Source organism: Eretmochelys imbricata, chromosome 16, assembly GCF_965152235.1.
Source record: "Eretmochelys imbricata isolate rEreImb1 chromosome 16, rEreImb1.hap1, whole genome shotgun sequence".
NCBI lineage: Eukaryota > Metazoa > Chordata > Testudines > Cheloniidae > Eretmochelys > Eretmochelys imbricata.
This window is the reverse complement of record NC_135587.1, coordinates 15,690,451-15,709,825: the sequence shown is the minus strand read 5'-3', so window position 1 is coordinate 15,709,825 and position 19,375 is coordinate 15,690,451. Positions and strand designations below refer to the sequence as shown.

Sequence of the window (19,375 nt, the reverse complement as noted above, 5' to 3'; positions counted from 1 at the left end):
CACACAACAGAACCACTAACGCAGGTACCTATCCTTGCAACAAAGCCCGTTGCCAACTGTGCCCACATATCTATTCAGGGGACACCATCACAGGGCCTAATAACATCAGCCACACTATCAGAGGCTCGTTCACCTGCACATCTACCAATGTGATATATGCCATCACGTGCCAGCAGTGCCCCTCTGCCATGTACATTGGTCAAACTGGACAGTCTCTACGTAAAAGAATAAATGGACACAAATCAGAGGTCAAGAATTATAACATTCATAAACCAGTTGGAGAACACTTCAATCTCTCTGGTCACGCGATTACAGACATGAAAGTTGCAATATTACAACAAAAAAACTTCAAATCCAGACTTCAGCGAGAGACTGCTGAATTGGAATTCATTTGCAAATTGGATACAATTAACTTAGGCTTGAATAGAGATTGGGAGTGGCTAAGTCATTATGCAAGGTAACCTATTTCCCCTTGTTTTTTCCTACCCTCCCCTCCCCCAGACGTTTTTGTTAAACCCTGGATTTGTGCTGGAAATGGCCCACCTTGATTATCATACACATTGTAAGGAGAGTGGTCACTTTAGATAAGCTATTACCAACAGGAGAGTGGGTTTGTGGGGGGGGGGGGGGGTGTGTGAGAAAACCTGGATTTGTGCTGGAAATGGCCCAACTTGGTTATCATACACATTGTAAGGAGAGTGATCACTTTAGATAAGCTATTACCAGCAAGAGAGTGGGGTGGGGGGAGGTTTTTTCATGCTTTGTGTGTATAAAAAGATCTTCTACACTTTCCACAGTATGCATCCGATGAAGTGAGCTGTAGCTCACGAAAGCTTACGCTCAAATAAATTGGTTAGTCTCTAAGGTGCCACAAGTACTCCTTTTCTTTTTACACAAGTTTTTGTGGCTAAAGGGTCAGCAGGAACTGCCTGAGTGACCCTCACTTTGATCCAAGCACTGACCTGAAGCTGGAAGCGAGAGGGCAAAGCCCTGCTGGCAGGGTTTGAAGGACTGGACCTAGAGGGCCCCTGTGGAAGAGGGCGACACCAGGTAAGCTAGCATGTGGGCAGACTGCTGCGCACAACTCTGTGGGTCAGGGATCAAACACCCCTGACTGATGTACCTATATTGTCAAAAATGTCCCAGCTGGAGCACTGAAGAAGAGCTAGGGCTTGCTATTATAACTATCCACAGAGTCACCAATATGTTATGAAAATAATGTGGAATGGGTCCGTTCTAGGGTTCAAAGTATGTGTGTTTGCAGGGGGGGGAGGGGTGTCTTTCTTTGTTACTTGTGGATTTTTTGTATCTATAGATCTGAGGAATTAAAATATGGTTGAGTGGTTTAGAATTGAATAGCTGTTGCAATGCTGGGTGTACGAAGCAAGAGGCGGTCTGTGGGTGTACAAGTTTATGTTTAGACTTGAGTAAAACAGTGATCCTTCCCCCTCTCTCACAGAATCAATCTCTGAACTGAGATCGCTAGTGGCTGAAGCCTGCTTAAGGAAACGCAAATCCTCTCCCACCTTTCCAGAAAATGATGGAAAACGAAGTCTTTGCATCGTTTACTTTCTACAGCACGATCTTGATTATAAAAATGTATGTTCTTGCCATCATTACAGGACAAGTGAGGCTCAGAAAGAAGGTACGTTCCAGCTTTTCTGCGCTCCAGAACTGCCTGCACTGCTTTGGGGTTTCTGTTAGCATTTCGGCAACTGCTAGTATTGAGTTTGCTCCTTTAAATAGTGGCTGACTGGTTTTACTGAGGCTTTGAAGCAAGTTGGAAACTATTTTATAGCTGCAGTAGATCAGCTTGGGGTGGTGTGTGAGTATTTCCCTCTCATCTGCAACATGTTTAGAGTAGGATTCAAAAAGATAAACAGTAATTTGCAAATCTAAAATGCCATGCAAGTGAGTTCCTTTTGGAAACAGCCTATTCGCTAACTATCAGTTTGACAGTTTGTCTGTAAGAAACTAATTTTTAAAAAGTTGTTTAAGTGAATAGCAAAAAAAACCCCAACAACCTGTGAACTATGAGTCTGCTTGTGGCATTTTAAAGGCTGAATTCCTACCTGTGTTTGTTACAGGAGGACCTAACTTCTTAGGAAGTAAACAAGTCTAGAGGGAACTTGTTTTGGGGTTGGGAAGTAGAACAGAAATATTCTCCTAGTGCATGCAGAAAAGCTGGCCTCACATGTCAACGGAAGTCAATCAAACATTAGCTCATGTTTTTTCTCCTCTTGCTAGGACATTCTGTCCTTTTTCCTTTAAAAAAAAAATCCCAACTGAACGCCCTGCAACAAAGAGAAGTCTGCTATAAATCAGTTCAAAAATGTTAGTAAAATTTTTACTGGAAACTGGTCAAGCCGTGTGTGTGTGGTGTGTGTGTGTGTGTTAAATAACAGGCCTGTTTTTAGGACTCTCTCTCACTGTGAAAACTAGGGTGAGGACCTGGCACTTCTGTGCTGTAGCCCTGATGTATGTAACGGGGTTTGGGCTCAAACAGCAAGTTCAAGCAACTTAACCAAATGCCAGTTCAGGAAATTGTATTACAGCTCTACTTCTAAAACAAAGAAACAAAAATCCCGCAGCCCTTCCACGCAGCTGCATCTCCAGTCTGGGGTCCGTACAGCACAGCCGGAGGACAGGGCCAGGGCTGGTACCAGTACAGCTGCGCTGGAAGAGCTGCCGGTGTGGCACGTTGTGCTCCTTTCCCTGAACCGCAGGGCTCTCCTGGGAACCGCAGCAGCGAAAGGAGCAGAATGTGGGGTTGCCAGGTGGCTCCCCCCCGGCAACTCCTCCAGTGCGGCTGTACCCACCCCTAGCCCAGCCCCGAGCTCTGTCCTCCGGTGAGGTTGTGCTGCCTCCAGGCCTGTCCTCTGGTGGGGCTGTACAGACCCAGACAGGAGATATAGCTGCGTGGAAGGGCTGGGGGCAGGGCGACCCCACGTTCTGCTCCTTTTGCTGCTGCGGTTCCCTGCTGAATGTGCCACCCCCAGGAGCATCTGATCATTCTTGTCCCTCCCAGGTGTCGCCTTTGACTTTGATTACAATCCTGGTTGCTCAGAACTGTCTTGCTCTCCCTTGCTTGGGCTCTGTTTGAAGGTGGTGTTGACATGTTGACAGTAGAAATATGTGAGTTCCTTTTCACCCTCGCATACAGCTCAGCCTTTTGAGTCGATCACTTCCTTCTCCCTGAACTGCCGAACAAACGAGTGAAAAGGGGGAAATCCTGGTCCCCCTGGAGTCAGTGGGAGTTTTGCACTGTCTCCAGCGAGGCCAGGATTTCACCCCAAGTCTGGAAAACTTCAGCCCCCAAAAGCTTCAGACTATATTGTAAGCAACTGGAAAAGGGGGTGAGAATGGAAACTCCGAGGAACAGCTGTCACCTCTGCTGGGTGCAATAAACGCTAGGGCTGAGATTCTTCCAAGTCCCACTGACTTTTGAAGATCGGGCCCCAGTACCAGTTCCGGTACAAGTTCCCACTAAGGTACTTAAACATTGTTCTGCTCGGCGTTGCAGTGCTTAGGCAGCTGGCTGCCCAGTGGAATTCTCAGCCCCAAGCAAGGTGTCTCGGCTCCCCAGTCAATGCAGGGGAGCATTAGGTGCCTAATGCAACTCATCTAAGCTAGACAGGAGTGAAATGCCAAGGAGGGGGCTTAGATCTCTTAAGAGCTGACGTGGTGCCCCTGGCTGACAGGTCAGAGATAGGTGCCTCCATCTTCTGGAGCTAGGCTCTAAAGCCAAGTTAGCCACTCAGATAGTCCATGCCCTAGAAGCCCACACTGCGTGTGTGTTTCTCTCATGCTCTTCCTGTCATAGAATCATGGAATCATAGAATCTCAGGGCCGGAAGGGACCTCAGGAGGTCATCTAGTCCAACCCCCTGCTCAAAGCAGGACCAATCCTGATTGGGGATCAATCCTTAACTAAATCCCAGTTTCCCTGTGCCCCCAGTTGTCTCTTTGTGGGATGCTGTGCCCTATTGGCGGTCTGTATCCAGCCCTCTGGCAATGGGGGTCTGACAGGGATCGGGTCTGGGGGTAGAGCACGCTGATGGGTCCCATTGGCAGGATAGGCATTCCTGTGTTTTGGCCCTGTGTGGCTTAGGCTTCAGCGAGGGCTCTGAGCAGCTTGCTCGCTGTGGGTCAACATCACGGCTTAGGCAGCATTTCAAATGCTGATTGGTGGAAACGTAAACACCATGGGGATCTTGGTACCTATGGGGCTGGGTGGCAGCTGAGGGCTGTTTTGAAAATGTCAGTGGTGCCCAAAGAGGCAGATGAGGCCCCTAAATACCTCTGAGGAGCTGGGCCTGGGTCTCCAAATCCCTAAACAGCTTTGACAGTCTCAGCCAAAGAGCTGGATCCTGCGAACACTTGTCAGAGCATGTGACTGAATTAATCGCGCACAGGGGACTTGGCAGGACTGGGTCCCAAGACTCTGCGTAAAAGCTGCACATTTAATGAGGAACAGAAAGGGATCACCTCCTACATGCTAGGAGCAGCACAGGGAGCTGGCCTTGCCATGGGAACATTAACTCCCCGTTTCCTGGCTCCCTTTTCGCTGAGCAACCTTAGCACTGTGCAGCAAACTTGATTGCACTTAGCGTCTTTGCTCTGGAGCCCTGCAAATCCGCGGCTAGCCGCTGATCAGCTGCAGATACAAATGTCGTATCTGCGCAGGGCTCTACACCTCAGACTCCCGTGAGTCTTGGTGGGAAGCATCTTCTCACGCCTCTGAGATGGCAATTCTTTCTTCCAGGCTTTCGCCAATCCAGAGGACGCCCTGAGGAACGGAGGGCTGCAGTACTTTCGAGAGGACCCAGACGTGGAGCGATGCCGCAGGCAAGTTCTGTACTGTGAATTCCATTGGCCAGCACGTGGTGAAATGCTCCTCAGCAGCTGCTCAGTGTCATGGGAAAGGCAAAGTGTAGGGCTCATTAATTTGGCAATTACCTACATGGATTGATCAACGGAAGCCTGAAGCGGGATCCCATCAGCTCCTTGTGCTGGGGCTAGTTAAATATGAAATGGAGGCACTGGTTCATGAAACATGGATGGATTCATGCCTGGGGTCCTAAAGCCATCAACCCCGAGGGTCCCATTATAACTGGCTCCTTAGGGTCCAGATTTTCAGAGTGTCCCAGATGACTGTGGACATGTCTTGAATTAATGCACTAAGGTTCCCCCAAACCCCCAGCTCTGCCAGACTCAAATCTTCACTAATCCCTGCACAGCTCTGACAATAGCTCAGTCCATGACTAGGAATGCTCTGGGCTCCCATACAATTCTGCCAGTGCACCTTGTTCACTGTTTCAGTCCTAGGTCTAAGAGGAGACCGTCAGTGATGTCACATTGCATGTTGGTTTTGCCTCTAATGGGTACAAACGAGGTTGAGACCGACACTCCCCCCCCACCCCCCCGAACCTGAGCTCACTTGTGCTCCTGGCTAGATTTGAACCCAGCTCTCCAAACGGTGGCAGGCTAGTGTATTAACCCACAGCCGCTGTATCTTCACGAGGAATTTTAAACCTGTATTAAGGAACTTGGTGTTACATGACAGCAAAACTATAGCTAAGGCCTAGTCTGCGCTACAGAGTTAGGTTGACATAAAGCAGCTTAGGGTTCAGCTGAGCGTTGCCTCCACTGGAATTTTCAGTGAGATAACTGATGGGTGACCTAACTGTAAGCATCTACACTAAAATGTCGCTCCCACCGATGTAACTCGCCCGTCACACCGACTTACTAATGCCGCCTCCGCGAGAGGCAAAGAGCTTAAGTCGATGTAGTTAGGTGGATGCAGTGTCAGTGCAGACACTGTGTTGCTTACATCAACTGTGGCTGCCTTTCAGAAGCTGTCCCACAATTCCCCGCACCTTAAATCGGTGCAAGCGCTCTTGGTGAGGACACGCACCACCGACACAAGGAGCTTAGTGTGGACGTGCAAATGCGATTTAATTGCTGCAGTGGCTCTACGTTGACGTAACTTAGGTCAACTTAATTTTGTAGTGTAGGCTTGCCCTAAGCTTGTGTGTGTGTGTGTTAGCCAGGTCACTGTAAAATGCTAATGCAGACAAGGTTCTGTAGTTATAATTGTGATGTGTCAAAGCAAGTTCTGCCATGGGGCACAGGGTTTGATTTCACCTCGCTACATCAAAAGGCTCAGTAGAAATGGCCTCCACTGGAATTTTCAGTGAGATAACTGAAGGGAACGTTAAAATCCCCTTATGTTGGCAGTGAAGACGTAGCCCGAGTGAAGGCAAGGCAGGAGTAATTTTAACCCTTGCTGGCTGGTCAAAGTAAACCCCAAGGAGAGCTTAGAGCTTAGAGACAACTGCTGTGTGTTAACTAACCCCATGTTACAAACTCTTTTCCAAGTGAAGACGAAGCCTGACTTTCCCTCGAGCCCCAGCAGCATGACGCGGGAGTAGGAGATGGCTGTGGTTAGGAGTTGTGTAAAGTGAGCCACAGAAGGACTGGAGAGAGCCCAACAGCGAGACCTGAAAGAAAACAAGCAGAGAGTCTGGAATCCCACAGCCTTATAAGGAGCCCCGGGCATTAGAGTTGGCCAAAAAGCTGCCTTTGTTTCTTTCCATTTCTCCTGCTGAAGTCTGTCTGGGAGGACACTATGTGCTGGCATGGCTAGTGCCTGAGAGTTTATTTTTGTTGAGCTGAGGGCTGGCTCGGCAGCTTGGGTGCTGTTAACCGTCCTTTCTCCATGACCTCCAGTACGCCAGAGGAGAAACTGGTTGCATGACGCAGAAACAGAGGCGAAATGAGTTGGGTGTGGGGAGATTTATAGTTGTTTACTAATATACAGCTGGGACTGGAAAGGATTTGTAAGCAAAGGATTTGGGGGCCTGCCTTTCAGGCCTGCTGCAGTAAAAGTACAGAGCCGGAGGTGTGTGCTCTGGGGATGGGTTGCTTATGGAAGTGGGGAAATGCCCCGTAATGGTGCGGCTTTTTGTGTGAGAACAGGTTGCCCTTTAGTGTCTGCCCACAGGGAGGATAAGAAACCTGCTATTCCTACCAGCTCACTGAGGAGTCTGTGATTTCAGATTTGTGTGTGTAAGAGAGACTTAACCAAATAATTGTATGCATCCATGTGGAACAATGGGGCGGGACCACACTTTTGACCTCACGCACACTGAACATGCAAGGCCATGCCACATGGAGGATGCCATTTTATACAGAAACGCACCAGGGCTGGTCAAGCCTCTGGGGTAGAGCCATACTGGTGGGGGTGGAGTACCTGCACTTAAAAAATCAGGACTGCCCCCCCACTCTGCCATTTCTCATGGAGACCACCCAGTGTGCAACGTGGCCTGACAGCCCAGGCTATGGGGAGTTGCTCTGGATTTACACTGGTGTAACCAAGAGAAGAATTTAGCCCACAGAGTTTAGCTACTGTCAGAACCATACAGCCAAGAGTAGTCTAGAATTCCCCCTTACCTGTAAGGGCTTAAGAAGCTCAAATAACCTGGTTGGCACCTGACCAAAAGAATCAATGGGGAAAGAAGATACTTTCAAATACAGGGGGTGGGGGGGAGGCAGCTTTGTTTGGGCTCTTTGTTTAGGGGGGTTCTCTCTTGGAACTGAGAGGGCCAGGCAGAAATCCATCTCCTCCAAACAATCCTGAACAATTCCCTAATATTACAAAAATAGTAAGTAAGGCCAGGCAAGGCGGGTTAGGTTATCTTTTGTTTTAGCTTGTGAATTTTCCCTTTGCTAGAGGGAGGTTTATTCCTGTTTTTTGTAACTTTGAAACTAACCCTAGAGGGGAATTCTCTGTGTCCTAAATCTTTTTATTTTTCCCTGTAAAACTGCCTTCCATCTTGATTTTACAGAGGTGATGCTTTTACTTTTTGTAATAAAATTTTTCTTTTAAGAACTTGATTGATTTTCAGTGTCCCAGGGGTTTGGTCTGTGCTCACCTGTACCAATTGGTGAGGATATTATTCTCAAGCCTCCCCAGGAAGGGGTGTAGAGGTTTGGGGGGATATTTTGGGGGAATAGGAACTCCAAGTGGGCCTTTCCCTGAATCTTTGTCTAAATCACTTGGTGGTGGCAGCATACCGTCCGTCCGAGGACAAGGAATTTGTGCCTTAGGGATGTTTTTAACCTAAGCTGGTAGAAATAAGCTCAGGGGGTCTTTCGTGTGGGTCCCCACATCTGTACCCCAGAGTTCAGAGTGGGGAGGGAACCCTGACAGCTACCAAGGCAGGCTCCAGGAGAAAGTTACTGAGCAAAAGGCACTTAGGAAGCGAGAGATTTTGGCACAGAGTCACCCAGGTGAGGGTAACTGGGGAGTAGGGTTGGGCCTTTTAGCCAGCAGATAAAATCTTCATTAAAAATAAATAGACTCAGTGGCTGTCTTCCCATGCCTGGACAGCTCGGGGCAGGAAATGGCTTGATTGAGGTGTTGGCCACGGGCTGTGGTTGTCGTGTTTACATAATATCCGCATTTACGGGTCTGGAGTGAGGATGGGGAGACAGGAAATGGTGACTGGGTTGCTTTGGCGCACGCTCCGTCTCCCTCGGAATTGGGGATGTGGTGATTGGAAGCAGCTGCCAGGCATTGAGGCCTGTCATCCAGATCCCTCTTCCCAGCATTTCTGCGTCAGTGCAGATGCTCAAAGTACCGGGCTTTCACTGTCCGTCCTCACCCCACCCTTGCCTTGGAGACCTAGGCATGCCAAGTTAGCTAATAACATGGCCAGAGGGCAGCATGGTGCGGATGAGTAGGATGCACTCCTGCTAAGGCTTGCCATGCTACAGAAAAGGCCAGCGTTGACTAGAGACTAGGATGAAACCTCTAAAATCCAGGTTTTCAAAGCCTTATTGCTTAAGGCTTATTGCTAGAGCTGGTCAAAAAAATTCCAACAGAAGAGTTTTCTGTTAGGGAAAATACTAGGGCTGACGATTAATGGCAGTCAACTCACGTGATTAACTCAAAAAAAATTAATCGCGATTAATTGCAATTTTAATCACACTGTTAAAGAATAGAATACCGATTGAAATTTGTTAAATATTTTGGATGTTTTTCTATGTTTTCAAATATATTGATTTCAATTACAACACAGAATACAAAATGTACAGTACTCACTCTGTTATTTTTATTACAAATATTTGCACTGTAAAATGATAAACAAAAGAAAGTATTTTTCTATTCACCTCATACAAGTACTGTAGTGCAATCTCTTTATTGTGAAAGCACAACTTACAAATGTAGGGGGTTTTGTTACATAACTGCGCTCAAAAACAAATCAATGTTTGTTTATAGCCTACAAGTCCACCCATGCCTACTTCTTGTTCAGCCAATCGCTCAGACGAACAAGTTTGTTTACATTTGCAGGAGATAATGCTGCCTGCTTCTTATTTACAATGTCACCTGAAAGTGAGAACATGCATTTGCATAGCACTGTTGTAGCCGACGTTTCAAGGTATTTACGTGTCAGATATGCTAAACAGCTGTATGCCCCTTCATGCTTCGGCCACCGTTCCAGAGGACATGCTTCCATGCTGATGACGCGTATTAAAATAATAATGCGTTAATTAAATTTGTGACTGAACTCCTTGGGGGAGAATTGTATGTCTCCTGCTCTGTGTTTTATCCGCATTCTGCCATATATTTCATGTTATAACAGTTTCTGATGATAACCCAGCACATGTTGTTCGTTATAAGAACTCTTTCACTGCAGATTTGACAAAATACAAAGAAGGTACCAATGTGAGATTTCTAAAGGTAGCTACAGCACTCAACCCAAGGTTCAAGAATCTGAAGTGCTTTCCAAAATCTGAGAGGGACGAGGTATGGAACATGCTTTCAGAAGTCTTAAAAGAGCAATACTCGGATGCGGGAAACTACAGAACCCAAACCACCCAAAAAGAAAATCAGTCTTCTGCTGGTGGCACCTGACTCAAATTATGAAAATGAACATGTGTCGGTCCGCACTGCTTTGGATAGTTATTGAGCAGAACCCCTCATTAGCATGTAAGCATTTCCGCTGGAATGGTGGTTGAAGCATGAAGGGACATATGAATCTTTAGCACATCTGGCACTTAAATATCTTGTAACGCTGGCTACAACAGTGCCATGCAAATGCATATTCTCACTTTCAGGTGACATTGTGAACAAGAAGCAGGCAGCATTATCTCCTGCAAATGTAAACAAACTTGTTTGTCTGAGCGATTGGCTGAACAACAAGTAGGACTGAGTGGACTTTTAGGGTCTAAAGTTTGACATTGTTTTATTTTTGAATGCAGTTATATTTTGTACATAATTCTACATTTGTAAGTTCAACTTTCATGATAAAGAGATTGCACTACAGTACTTGTATTAGGTGAATTGAAAAATACTATTTCTTTTGCTTTTTTACAGTGCAAATATTTTTGTAATCAAAAATAAATATAAAGTGAACACTGTACACTCTGTATTCTGTATTGTAATTGAAATCAATATATTTGAAAATGTGAAAAACATTCAAAAATATTTATATAAATAGTATTCTATTATTGTTTAACAACGTGATTAATCGCACGATTAATCGCGATTAATTTTTTTAATTGCTTGACAGCCCTAGAAAATACTGATTTGACAGAATCGGAATGTTTGTGGGAATGTGTAGGTTTTTGTGATCATTTATCAATGTTTTATTTGACTTTTGTTGTAGTATTATAGTAGTGATGTAATGTCACCTCTTGGCTCAGAACATCATGAGTCTTCGTATCCTACCGTGACATAATGATGTCGGAGTGTGATATGTCAGGCTATGATGCAGGGTCCTGTTGTGATGCCGTCATGCCATGTGGTGGTGATATGCCATGTGCCATGTCTCATGTCATGCTTTAGCCCATTACATTGTGACACAATGTCCTATCTCATACAAACTGAAGCAACACACTTCAACTTTCTGTCCTGATTTGAGATTAAACCATATTTAAAATCCAGGAATTATCCATGGGATGGAAACTCCAAATTTGACCAGCTGTGCTCATTTGTATCGTGGTAGCACCTAGGAGTCCCAGTCATGGACCAAGGCCCCATTGTGCTAGGTGCTATACAAACACAGAACAAAAAGAGTCCCTGCCCCAAAGAGCTTGCAGTCTAAACAAGAGCTTGTATACTGAAATACCAGTCATCTCTGGGGGATAAGGGAAAGGAGTTATTTTAAAGCTGACATGCAATGGGACAGGGAAATGGGTTTATACTCTTCTTCTTTGATGGGAAAAAGGACAACTTTTTTCTGATTATTTTTAACACTAGCAATTTGGGTCTGGTCTACCCTCCCTTCCTGGAAGACTCTATGGATAACTAGAGACCCAGTAGGCTTTTGACTTCACAGGTACCAAGCCAGTGAAACCTGACTGAGAGAGGAAGGGTTTTGTTTTGGTCAAACTGTTCAAGGCTCTGTCCTCATTAACATGCAGGTGTTTGGGGGGCAGAGTTTAACGGGGAGAGAACTAACACGGCGCTGCTGTGCTGGCAGGATGATGAACGTCCCCAAAACCCGCAGGACTTACTGCAAGAAATGTGGCAAGCACCGGCCCCACAAAGTGACCCAGTACAAGAAGGGAAAGGACTCTCTCTGTGCTCAGGGAAAGAGGAGATATGATCGGAAGCAGAGTGGTTATGGTGGTCAGACAAAGCCTATCTTCTGTAAGAAGGCCAAGACCACGAAGAAGATGGTGCTGAGGCTTGAGTGTGTGGAGCCCAACTGCAGGTCCAAAAGAGTGCTGGCCATTCAGAGGTGCAAGCACTTTGAGCTGGGAGGAGACAAGAAGAGAAAGGGCCAGGTGATCCAGTTCTAAACTCAATCTTGTTCATTGTTATGGAATCCATTAAAGTACTTGGAAAGAAAAAAACAAAACAAAACACGGGTTATCTCGCTAACAAGGCCAGCTGAAGGGCTGGCTGGGCTAGGTGAGGTCAGTCCTATAGCCCCTGTCCATGCTGACCCCCCCACAGTACTTTAATCCTCAGTAAAACCACAGTGCCCGCTCTCCACTGTGTTTTTACACCAGGACAGCTAATGCATGTTAGTTATTCTGTAGTAAGAACACCCCTCTTTTGTTAAAGAAGACAACCGCTAAACCTCTTTTAAACACTGATGTAACGCCTGTGTCCACCAGAGAGTTGAAAGGAAGGATGATGATCTCCTGATAAGGGCTGAGAAAGCTCCCACCCCATTGCTCTAGGTCCCCTAATGAGACCTCCAGCTAAAACAACCAGGGGAAGCAGAAAAATAGAAGCAAAACCCTCTCCAGCCTCTCAGACCGATCACAAAGAAGCCAATAGCTTTTCCTTTTGCAGGTTGCCTGTCAAGGTATTTTGTAGAGACTGGCCCAAGCCTCATAACTCAGAGCTGCATCTGAATTTCCAGCATTCCATTCCTGGTGACTGTTTGTGTTAGGATTTTTTTCCCCCTGGCCCCAGTCTCTTATGGATATTGAGCCACTCGTGGGTGACTAAGTGCATTGTCATCTCTATCACAAACCATTTAAAGGTGAATGTATCAAATGTAAGTGGTTTGCGGTATAAGCCTGGGCTTGAGAAATAAACTGCTCCTATTTCCTGTACCGTCTCCACTCCTTCTGCTGACCCTGCTTATACAACCAGTTTCAGCTCAAACAAAAGCAGCATTAAGTTAGAATTACCTGTCAAATGCAGTGGGATTTTTCAGGCTGGAAAGAGGAACCTACTGAGTGACTAAATAAACAAGGACACAGAAAACAAGGGGGAAAGCTGATCCATGGGGAAAGCTGATCCATCCTTGGGGAGTGCCCTAATTCATTCAGCAGAAGCCAGAGTTGAAGTGGAGATTATTCTCTGCATGGGTTTTGGGGGTGGGGGGAAGGTCTCTATGAACGAACACTTGAGGCTGGGAGCTGCAGTGTGAAGGAGGGTCGTTTCTAGTGGCTTTTGGGAGGGGGCCTGCACTAATTTTAATTTTTTGAGGCCCAATCCTATCAGGTATAGAGTACCCTCAGCTCATATCACTTCAGTAGGAGTTGAGGGCGCTCTGCACCTTATAGGATGGGGAGCTCAAAGAGAGAATGTGTTGCAAAGATCCTGTCCAGTATTCACTAAGTCCAGTGGAAAGACTCCCATGGACTTCAACTGGGAGTGGGATTGAATTTGACCGATCATGAATTTGACCGTCATCTTAACTGTGACTATTTTATGTATAATTCGGGATAGCTGGTAGCACTGCCTATACTTAAGATTGCCCAACACTTCCCATTAGACTCTCCCCCAGCCAAAGGAGGGGGTACAGGGGCAGAGCCAGGGAAACTTGCATCCAAAAATTAGTAAAAGCTTGGATGATCTTCAATTTCCTTTTGGCTTCTCATGGGAAATTTGGAAAAATTTACACACGTCTGTGTGCTGACATAGTGAGTATGTTTCAGCCAGGATTTTGGTTTCCCCAACTTCTGGGAAGCATTGCTTTGTCCTTGTTTCATAAACTCTTCCATTGGGGCGGGGTAGGGGGAGTTTAGTAGGAAAAATGTGTCTTACTGTAGGCTCTAAAATCAGTCAGATCCTCCCCTCCCTGTTTTTCATCACTAAGAACGCTTGCCTTAAAAAGATCCTGGGTAAGAAGTTAGGTGCCTAACTCCCACTGAAATCCAGCTGGAGTTGGGTACCAGGCCCCTTTGAAAATCCTGGCAACTCTTCATTTCTTCGCTCATTTGTTTCTGCTGCTTACTCCTCACCATTCCACCTAACAGCAACCCATCCATCCCATTCTCGCGCTGTACGGATAGGCTGCCAAGGGAGAGTCCATCCAGTCCAGAAAGGCAGGGGCAGCAATATGGGCTGACTAGTGTATGGGGATGGGGTGGGAAGAAGAATTGGGCAGCTCAGTGATTGGTGGGAGGGAATGAACTCCAAGGCAGCCCCATAAGCCTGAATTGTCTTGTTCACATTTCCAGGGCCCATCGCAATGACATGGAGAACATTTTCCCCTTCCTCTTCCTTGGGGCCATCTACTCCCTGCTGGACCCCAATCTCATCGTGGCAAGGATCCACTTCCTGATCTTCTGTGTGGGGCGGATAGTTCACACCGTGGCCTACCTCCTGCGGCTGAAAGCTCCCACACGCTCGGTGGCCTACAGCGTGGCACAGCTGCCTTGCTTCTCCATGGCGCTGCAGATTCTCTTCGCGGTCATAACACACTGGTGACATGAAAGATAACCCACCAGTGCTGCAACGTGGGTTAGAAAGACACGCCTTTGCTGCTTTCCCAAGAGAAGAACTCGCTCTGCTGTGGCTTTAGTGCAGGCATCTCCCAGCTGGCCAGAGCTTAGGGCTCTGGGAAGTCTCCTCTGGGTATGTGCCATGCCCTGTTTCCAGGAGCAGGCTGCAGAGGTGGAAGGACGTGCTCCTCACAGCTGAGTGCTGGTACATTAAGCGCTCAGTATTGCCACAGCATCAGTACAACAGCAATAGCACCTTGGTGTCTTCCAGTCTTCTCGCTGGTGACCTGCGGGGAGGGTTCTTGCGGGAGGGAAGGAGGGAGGGAATGATGCCAAGTTAAGAACACAACGAAACCAGGAAGTGGTGAAGACTCTCTAAGTAGCCTGCCCCCATCTCTCTGGGGAGAGGAAAGGGGGAGACACTTGGTTCCCCCTCACTCACTTTGATGGGAGTGTGTACTGTCAAGAGATATGATGTCCCATCTCCTCACTTCGGCAAGAATACCTGGTGATGTAGCGAGAAAGCTAAAGTAGGAACGAACTGAGTCTTTGTAGAAAACAAACCTCTGCCTCCAAAACCTCATTTTTACTCTTTGATTAGAGAGACCCGAGTCTCCTTGTGTTTGTTTGTTGTTTTTTAACCTCCTAAACAGGAAGGAAACAAGTTGGTGGTGCAACATCTGACACTGCCAGGCAAATCTCTGCTAGGAAGCATAACCCAAAGGGTTAAATCTCTCAGAGGGTGACAATAAAAACACAGAGGGAAACAGAACTAGTGCAGGTCCTCTTTCCAAATCCAAATCACATCATCATTCCAAAGAGGCAGCTCTCCTCTGGGCCCCTGATATCAAGATTTCACTTGACTGTAAACTCCAGAGCAGACAGCTCCATTTGCTTTTGGAGTGAGAAGGGGGAGTTAGCTCCAGGCACATCAGGCCATCTCGAGACTCCATCCTAGAAAGAACATTGAGCTCAAAAGAAGGTCGGGGTGCTCAGCACTTGGCAGATCTTTGCCTTTTCTATTTCCTATAGGTACCTAGATGTTCTGTTACTTCTACATAGCTTCATATGAGATGTAGGGCTGAATGAAAGACCGCAAACCTATGTATGTTACGCTGTTCCCCTCTTGTGCTTCCTTGGCGTTACGAAGTATATATTCATAGTAAAACAAATACTATGTATTCCTCTTCTCTACCATTCCTTATGCCTCTGTGTATACATCTGTGAGCCAGGCAGAATACCACCTCATGCCTCTGTTTGGAGGCAAAGTCCTTTGATGTGCTTGGATAAAAAGGGCTATTAAGGCATGTAACACATGGAGGTGATGCATGCATTGCAGAATCAGCACTTTCCTGGGTGACCTCTTGGCCCCTCCTAACTTTTCCCCGGTACAAGGTTGCCTTCTTAAAGGAGCTCTCTTCCCACCATGCCTTGCTGGAGCTGGCCCTTTAAATTTGGCAGAGCCAAGGAGCTGCAGCCCTAAAGCAGCCATGTTTGATGAGTGGCTGCATCTCCTGCCTTCCTTCCAAGCTGGTGAGTCCCTCTCCTGTTCAGTTTTCTCTTGCTCCTGAGGATGGGTCATTCCCGCCAAGTGCACGATGATGTTACCCTAGGAAGTAATATTAGATGACCAAGAAGGGCAAATTGGAGGAGCTTGGAAATTGGAACCCTGCTGCATGTGCCATTATGTCCCTTGCTGAGCTGGAGATGGTGTGTTGGCAGCCTGGAAGGCCAGAGAGGTTCAGGTAGGGGATGATTGCTCCCACTCGCTGAATGGGGGGGTTGGGGTGGCGACAGGCCTCCCTGGTTCAGTCTGAATTTTGTGGTTAGGAGTTACCTCCTTGTAAGTGAAGATGAGCTAAAGTATTTATTCCACCCCCGCTTTTTTTTTTAGAAAGTGGGGGAGGTGGTGAGGTTCTAAACCATCCTGGGTTTTGCCCTATCTCTGAACCCATTTATCTGATTCCTGTTCTCTTCAACCCTGCCTCTGTCTTTAAAGTGTGTGTGTACGTGAGGGGAAGAGCTGGATAAAATGGGACCTTGACCTGACCCATTGTTGCTTTTGGGGAGAGGGGGGAGTAGGTGCTAGGATCTATTTTGGGGAGGGAGGGGGTAGGTAGAAAAATCCAGTTTGCAGAGCTGCTAGCTCTTGACTTTCACTGAGAGTCTTGTGATGTTTGTCCCTGATAAAGTCCTCTTTCCTGGAATCATGATGACATGACTCCAGGAATCTTGGCTTTCTTTAAAAAACAAACAGTTCATTTCCTGGCATGAGGGTTACAGAGAGAAACTTGGAAAAGTGAACTGTAAAAACTTGGCCCCGGGGGTGGGGGGTGGGGCACAAGGCAAATAAATTAAAAAAAAACCCAACAGGTTTGTATTATGATTTTTAAATATCATGGGTTTGGGGGGTGCTGACTCCCACTTCTTTTTTTTTTTTTAAAGACTTGGGGTTGGCAATGCTGAGTTTGGGTTTATCTGGACCTGTCCCAAGACAGTACCTGTTTGACTGAAGCACTCCACCAACAGGCAGAGCTCTTGTTTTCCTCCTGGCTGCCCTCGCTTGTGGCCAGTCATGGCACTGCCCATGTCCTCTACCCCAGCTAGATGCAAACAGCATCCTAAGGACCCCCTGGATTGGCCCAGTGCAAAGGGAACATGTATATTTGTACTCTCCCTTCCATGGTTTAGGCATGACTCTTCCACAGCAGGCTTTAATAAGGGGGTTGGGGTGGGGCTGGGCTAGGGCAGGGAAGATGGACTGAGCTGTGGTCCCTTCACAACGCCATACCTAAAATACACCCCTTGGCCTAAAGCCAGACCACCGTTAGGAATGAACTGTGGAAAGTGGGGCTATAGTTAAAAACAGAGGTGTACACCATGCCCCTGTGCAGGGAATAAGTATAAACTCCTGCCACTTCACACCTGGATCGACCAGGGGAAGTTGGGGCGTAGGTTGCTAGAAGGCCGGACTGGCGAGCATCCAAGTATAGGAAACACGGGGTGGGAGCTGTAATGATTTAACAGGTGTAAAGGAGAGAGAAAGATCTAGGTCCCTCTTCATGCGCTGAAGGGAGAGTCATATCGGTGGGGCAAGATGAAGGTGTAGGACTCTGATGGGTAGCTTTGCTGCTTCCTCCACTAGAGCAGACTCCTTAAACAAACCTCAGGGAAGGAAGGGGGATGGGGGAGGGTGTAACGAAAGACATGGGGGAAGGTTCATAAGGAATTAAATTCTACTATGAGCTAAAGCAAAGAAAATTTTTCCCCCCACTCCTTGACCCCTTCAAGGTCAAGTACTCTTTGTCACACACACAAATTCCCTAGGCATAGCATTATTATTACTGGTAGACCATTCTTACTCTGTCAGTAAATGTAAGGAGATCTTGGAAATTTGACCTCAAATAAGGAGTGACCACACAGAAACACCTGCCTGTTTGCTTTAGAGTCTAGCTCTGAGATCGTTGAGTGTAAAAGGGGAGCTGTGCTGGCATGGGCAGAACAGGGTTTGTTTCCGCTGAGGCGTTTTTTGTCTAGTGCAGTGATCATTCCCTTGCCTAGATGAATGTGGAAATGCCAATGCAGGGGTGGAGCAGCTCAGAGCCCTGCAGTGGGACTGGGCTCCCGTGGGTATCGCAGAACCTGCTGCCAGAAAAGAAAAAAACCAGAGTGCAGTAATCTGTGGGATGGCACCATAGCTTTTTAAATAAAGGTTTTAATACTTCTGCTTAAGCAAGGGACAGAAAGAGATTTGACATCTATTATAACTGGAGTTAAAGTGTTTTTCTACATGATTTAAGCAAGATTTGTTTTATTTCTTTCGTGGTATTAATTGAGTCTGAATTCCATTTATATCCATAATATATCGTTATATCCATATATTAACAGACTGTTTTGGGGTTTTTCTAGTAGCGTAGGGGAATCTTTCTCTCTTGTGGGATTTGCTGGGTCTCAGGTTTTTGTGGTCGGGAACGGGATAAAAATGCAAGAAACAATGCCCGAGTGGGTATTGCGGAGAGGGATGAGAGTGGAGTTAAAAAAAAAAACAACAATCCCTTGCAGGGCTCTAGAATAGGTACCAGGTGAGGAAGAAAATCCGACCCAGCAATGTAACCAAAATATAGCCATTGATAGACGAAACTGTAACCTTGTGGTAGGGAGACTGTTCCAGGAGGAGTCAATGGGAATTCAGTGTCTTCTCTTTCTTCTCACAAGGACCCTGCCGTATCTATGTCAACTCTCACCCCTTAGTGATGGCTTACTCTGTGTGATGGTACAGCACCCCCCTGTGGTGTCAGCCAGACACGCACACGCAATGTCCAAATCATAGTAATTTATGTCTATAGGGGTTTTTCGCAGACTGAATAATAAAAATAACGTACACTTGGCTCTATGTCTTCATCGGAACTAAACCGAATAGAAACACAGATAAGGTGCTTTGTATGTTTTTGTCTTTTTCTTGTTGTGTTTTCTTTTTAGACTTGCTAGCTCATAAGTCTGCTTCTGTGAAAAGTGATATTTGTATGTTTGTTAATATCACTCTTCACAGCAGAAGGTTTGTTAGCTACCTAGGAGGCAGTGAAAAGTGATATTAACAACCATAAAAATATCACTTTTCACAACAGACATACTCAGCCCTGGCAAGCTGGGGGACAAGTTAAGCCTTGGATGGGGAGGTGAGTAGGGAGGCAGTGGGGGCCCAGGGTCATGGGCTGGATGGGTGAGGGGCCGGAGGAGGCAGCGGGAGCCAGGGGTGATAAGAGAGGTGGTGAGCCCTGTGGCTGGGGGACGGAGCCTGCCACTGCACAGCCAAAGCCCAGAGCCTGAAGCCCCATGGTCGGAGTCTGCTGCCATGTGGCTGGAGCCTGTCACCCACCACCCCAGGGTTGAAGCCGGAAACCTGAGCCCCACTGCCCTCAGGAAGATGGGGAACTCATACCGGCTGGCTCCAGAGGGGGGAGGACCCAGCCCCTGCTAGCAGCCCCGGGGGAGCGACCACTGCATTGCCGCCCTCCCCCCCGATCACCACTCAGGAGGCTGTGGCTGCAAGAAAAGCCCCTGATGGCTGCATGCAGCCACGGTGGCCACATCTGAGAAACACTGAGTTAGACTATCAGCCCTGTTGTTCCGTGCTGATTGGAAACTGGGATGTGTTGATTCCCACTGAGAAAATT

At 47.0% G+C, this 19,375-nt stretch overlaps 2 protein-coding genes across 2 annotated transcripts; both read left to right on the top strand.

Annotated features, from left to right (window-relative positions):
• The first annotated feature begins 1,537 nt into the window (after positions 1-1,537).
• PTGES (prostaglandin E synthase) lies at positions 1,538-14,187 on the top strand. Its single transcript, XM_077836274.1, has 3 exons — positions 1,538-1,645; positions 4,765-4,847; positions 13,938-14,187. Exons 1-3 carry the CDS (start codon positions 1,538-1,540, stop codon positions 14,185-14,187), a joined length of 441 nt encoding a protein of 146 aa, XP_077692400.1.
• LOC144276086 (large ribosomal subunit protein eL42-like) lies at positions 11,489-11,877 on the top strand. Its single transcript, XM_077835936.1, has one exon. The coding sequence runs from the start codon at positions 11,493-11,495 to the stop codon at positions 11,811-11,813; it is 321 nt and encodes a 106-aa protein (XP_077692062.1). The 5' UTR covers positions 11,489-11,492; the 3' UTR covers positions 11,814-11,877.
• Positions 14,188-19,375: the final 5,188 nt, after the last annotated feature.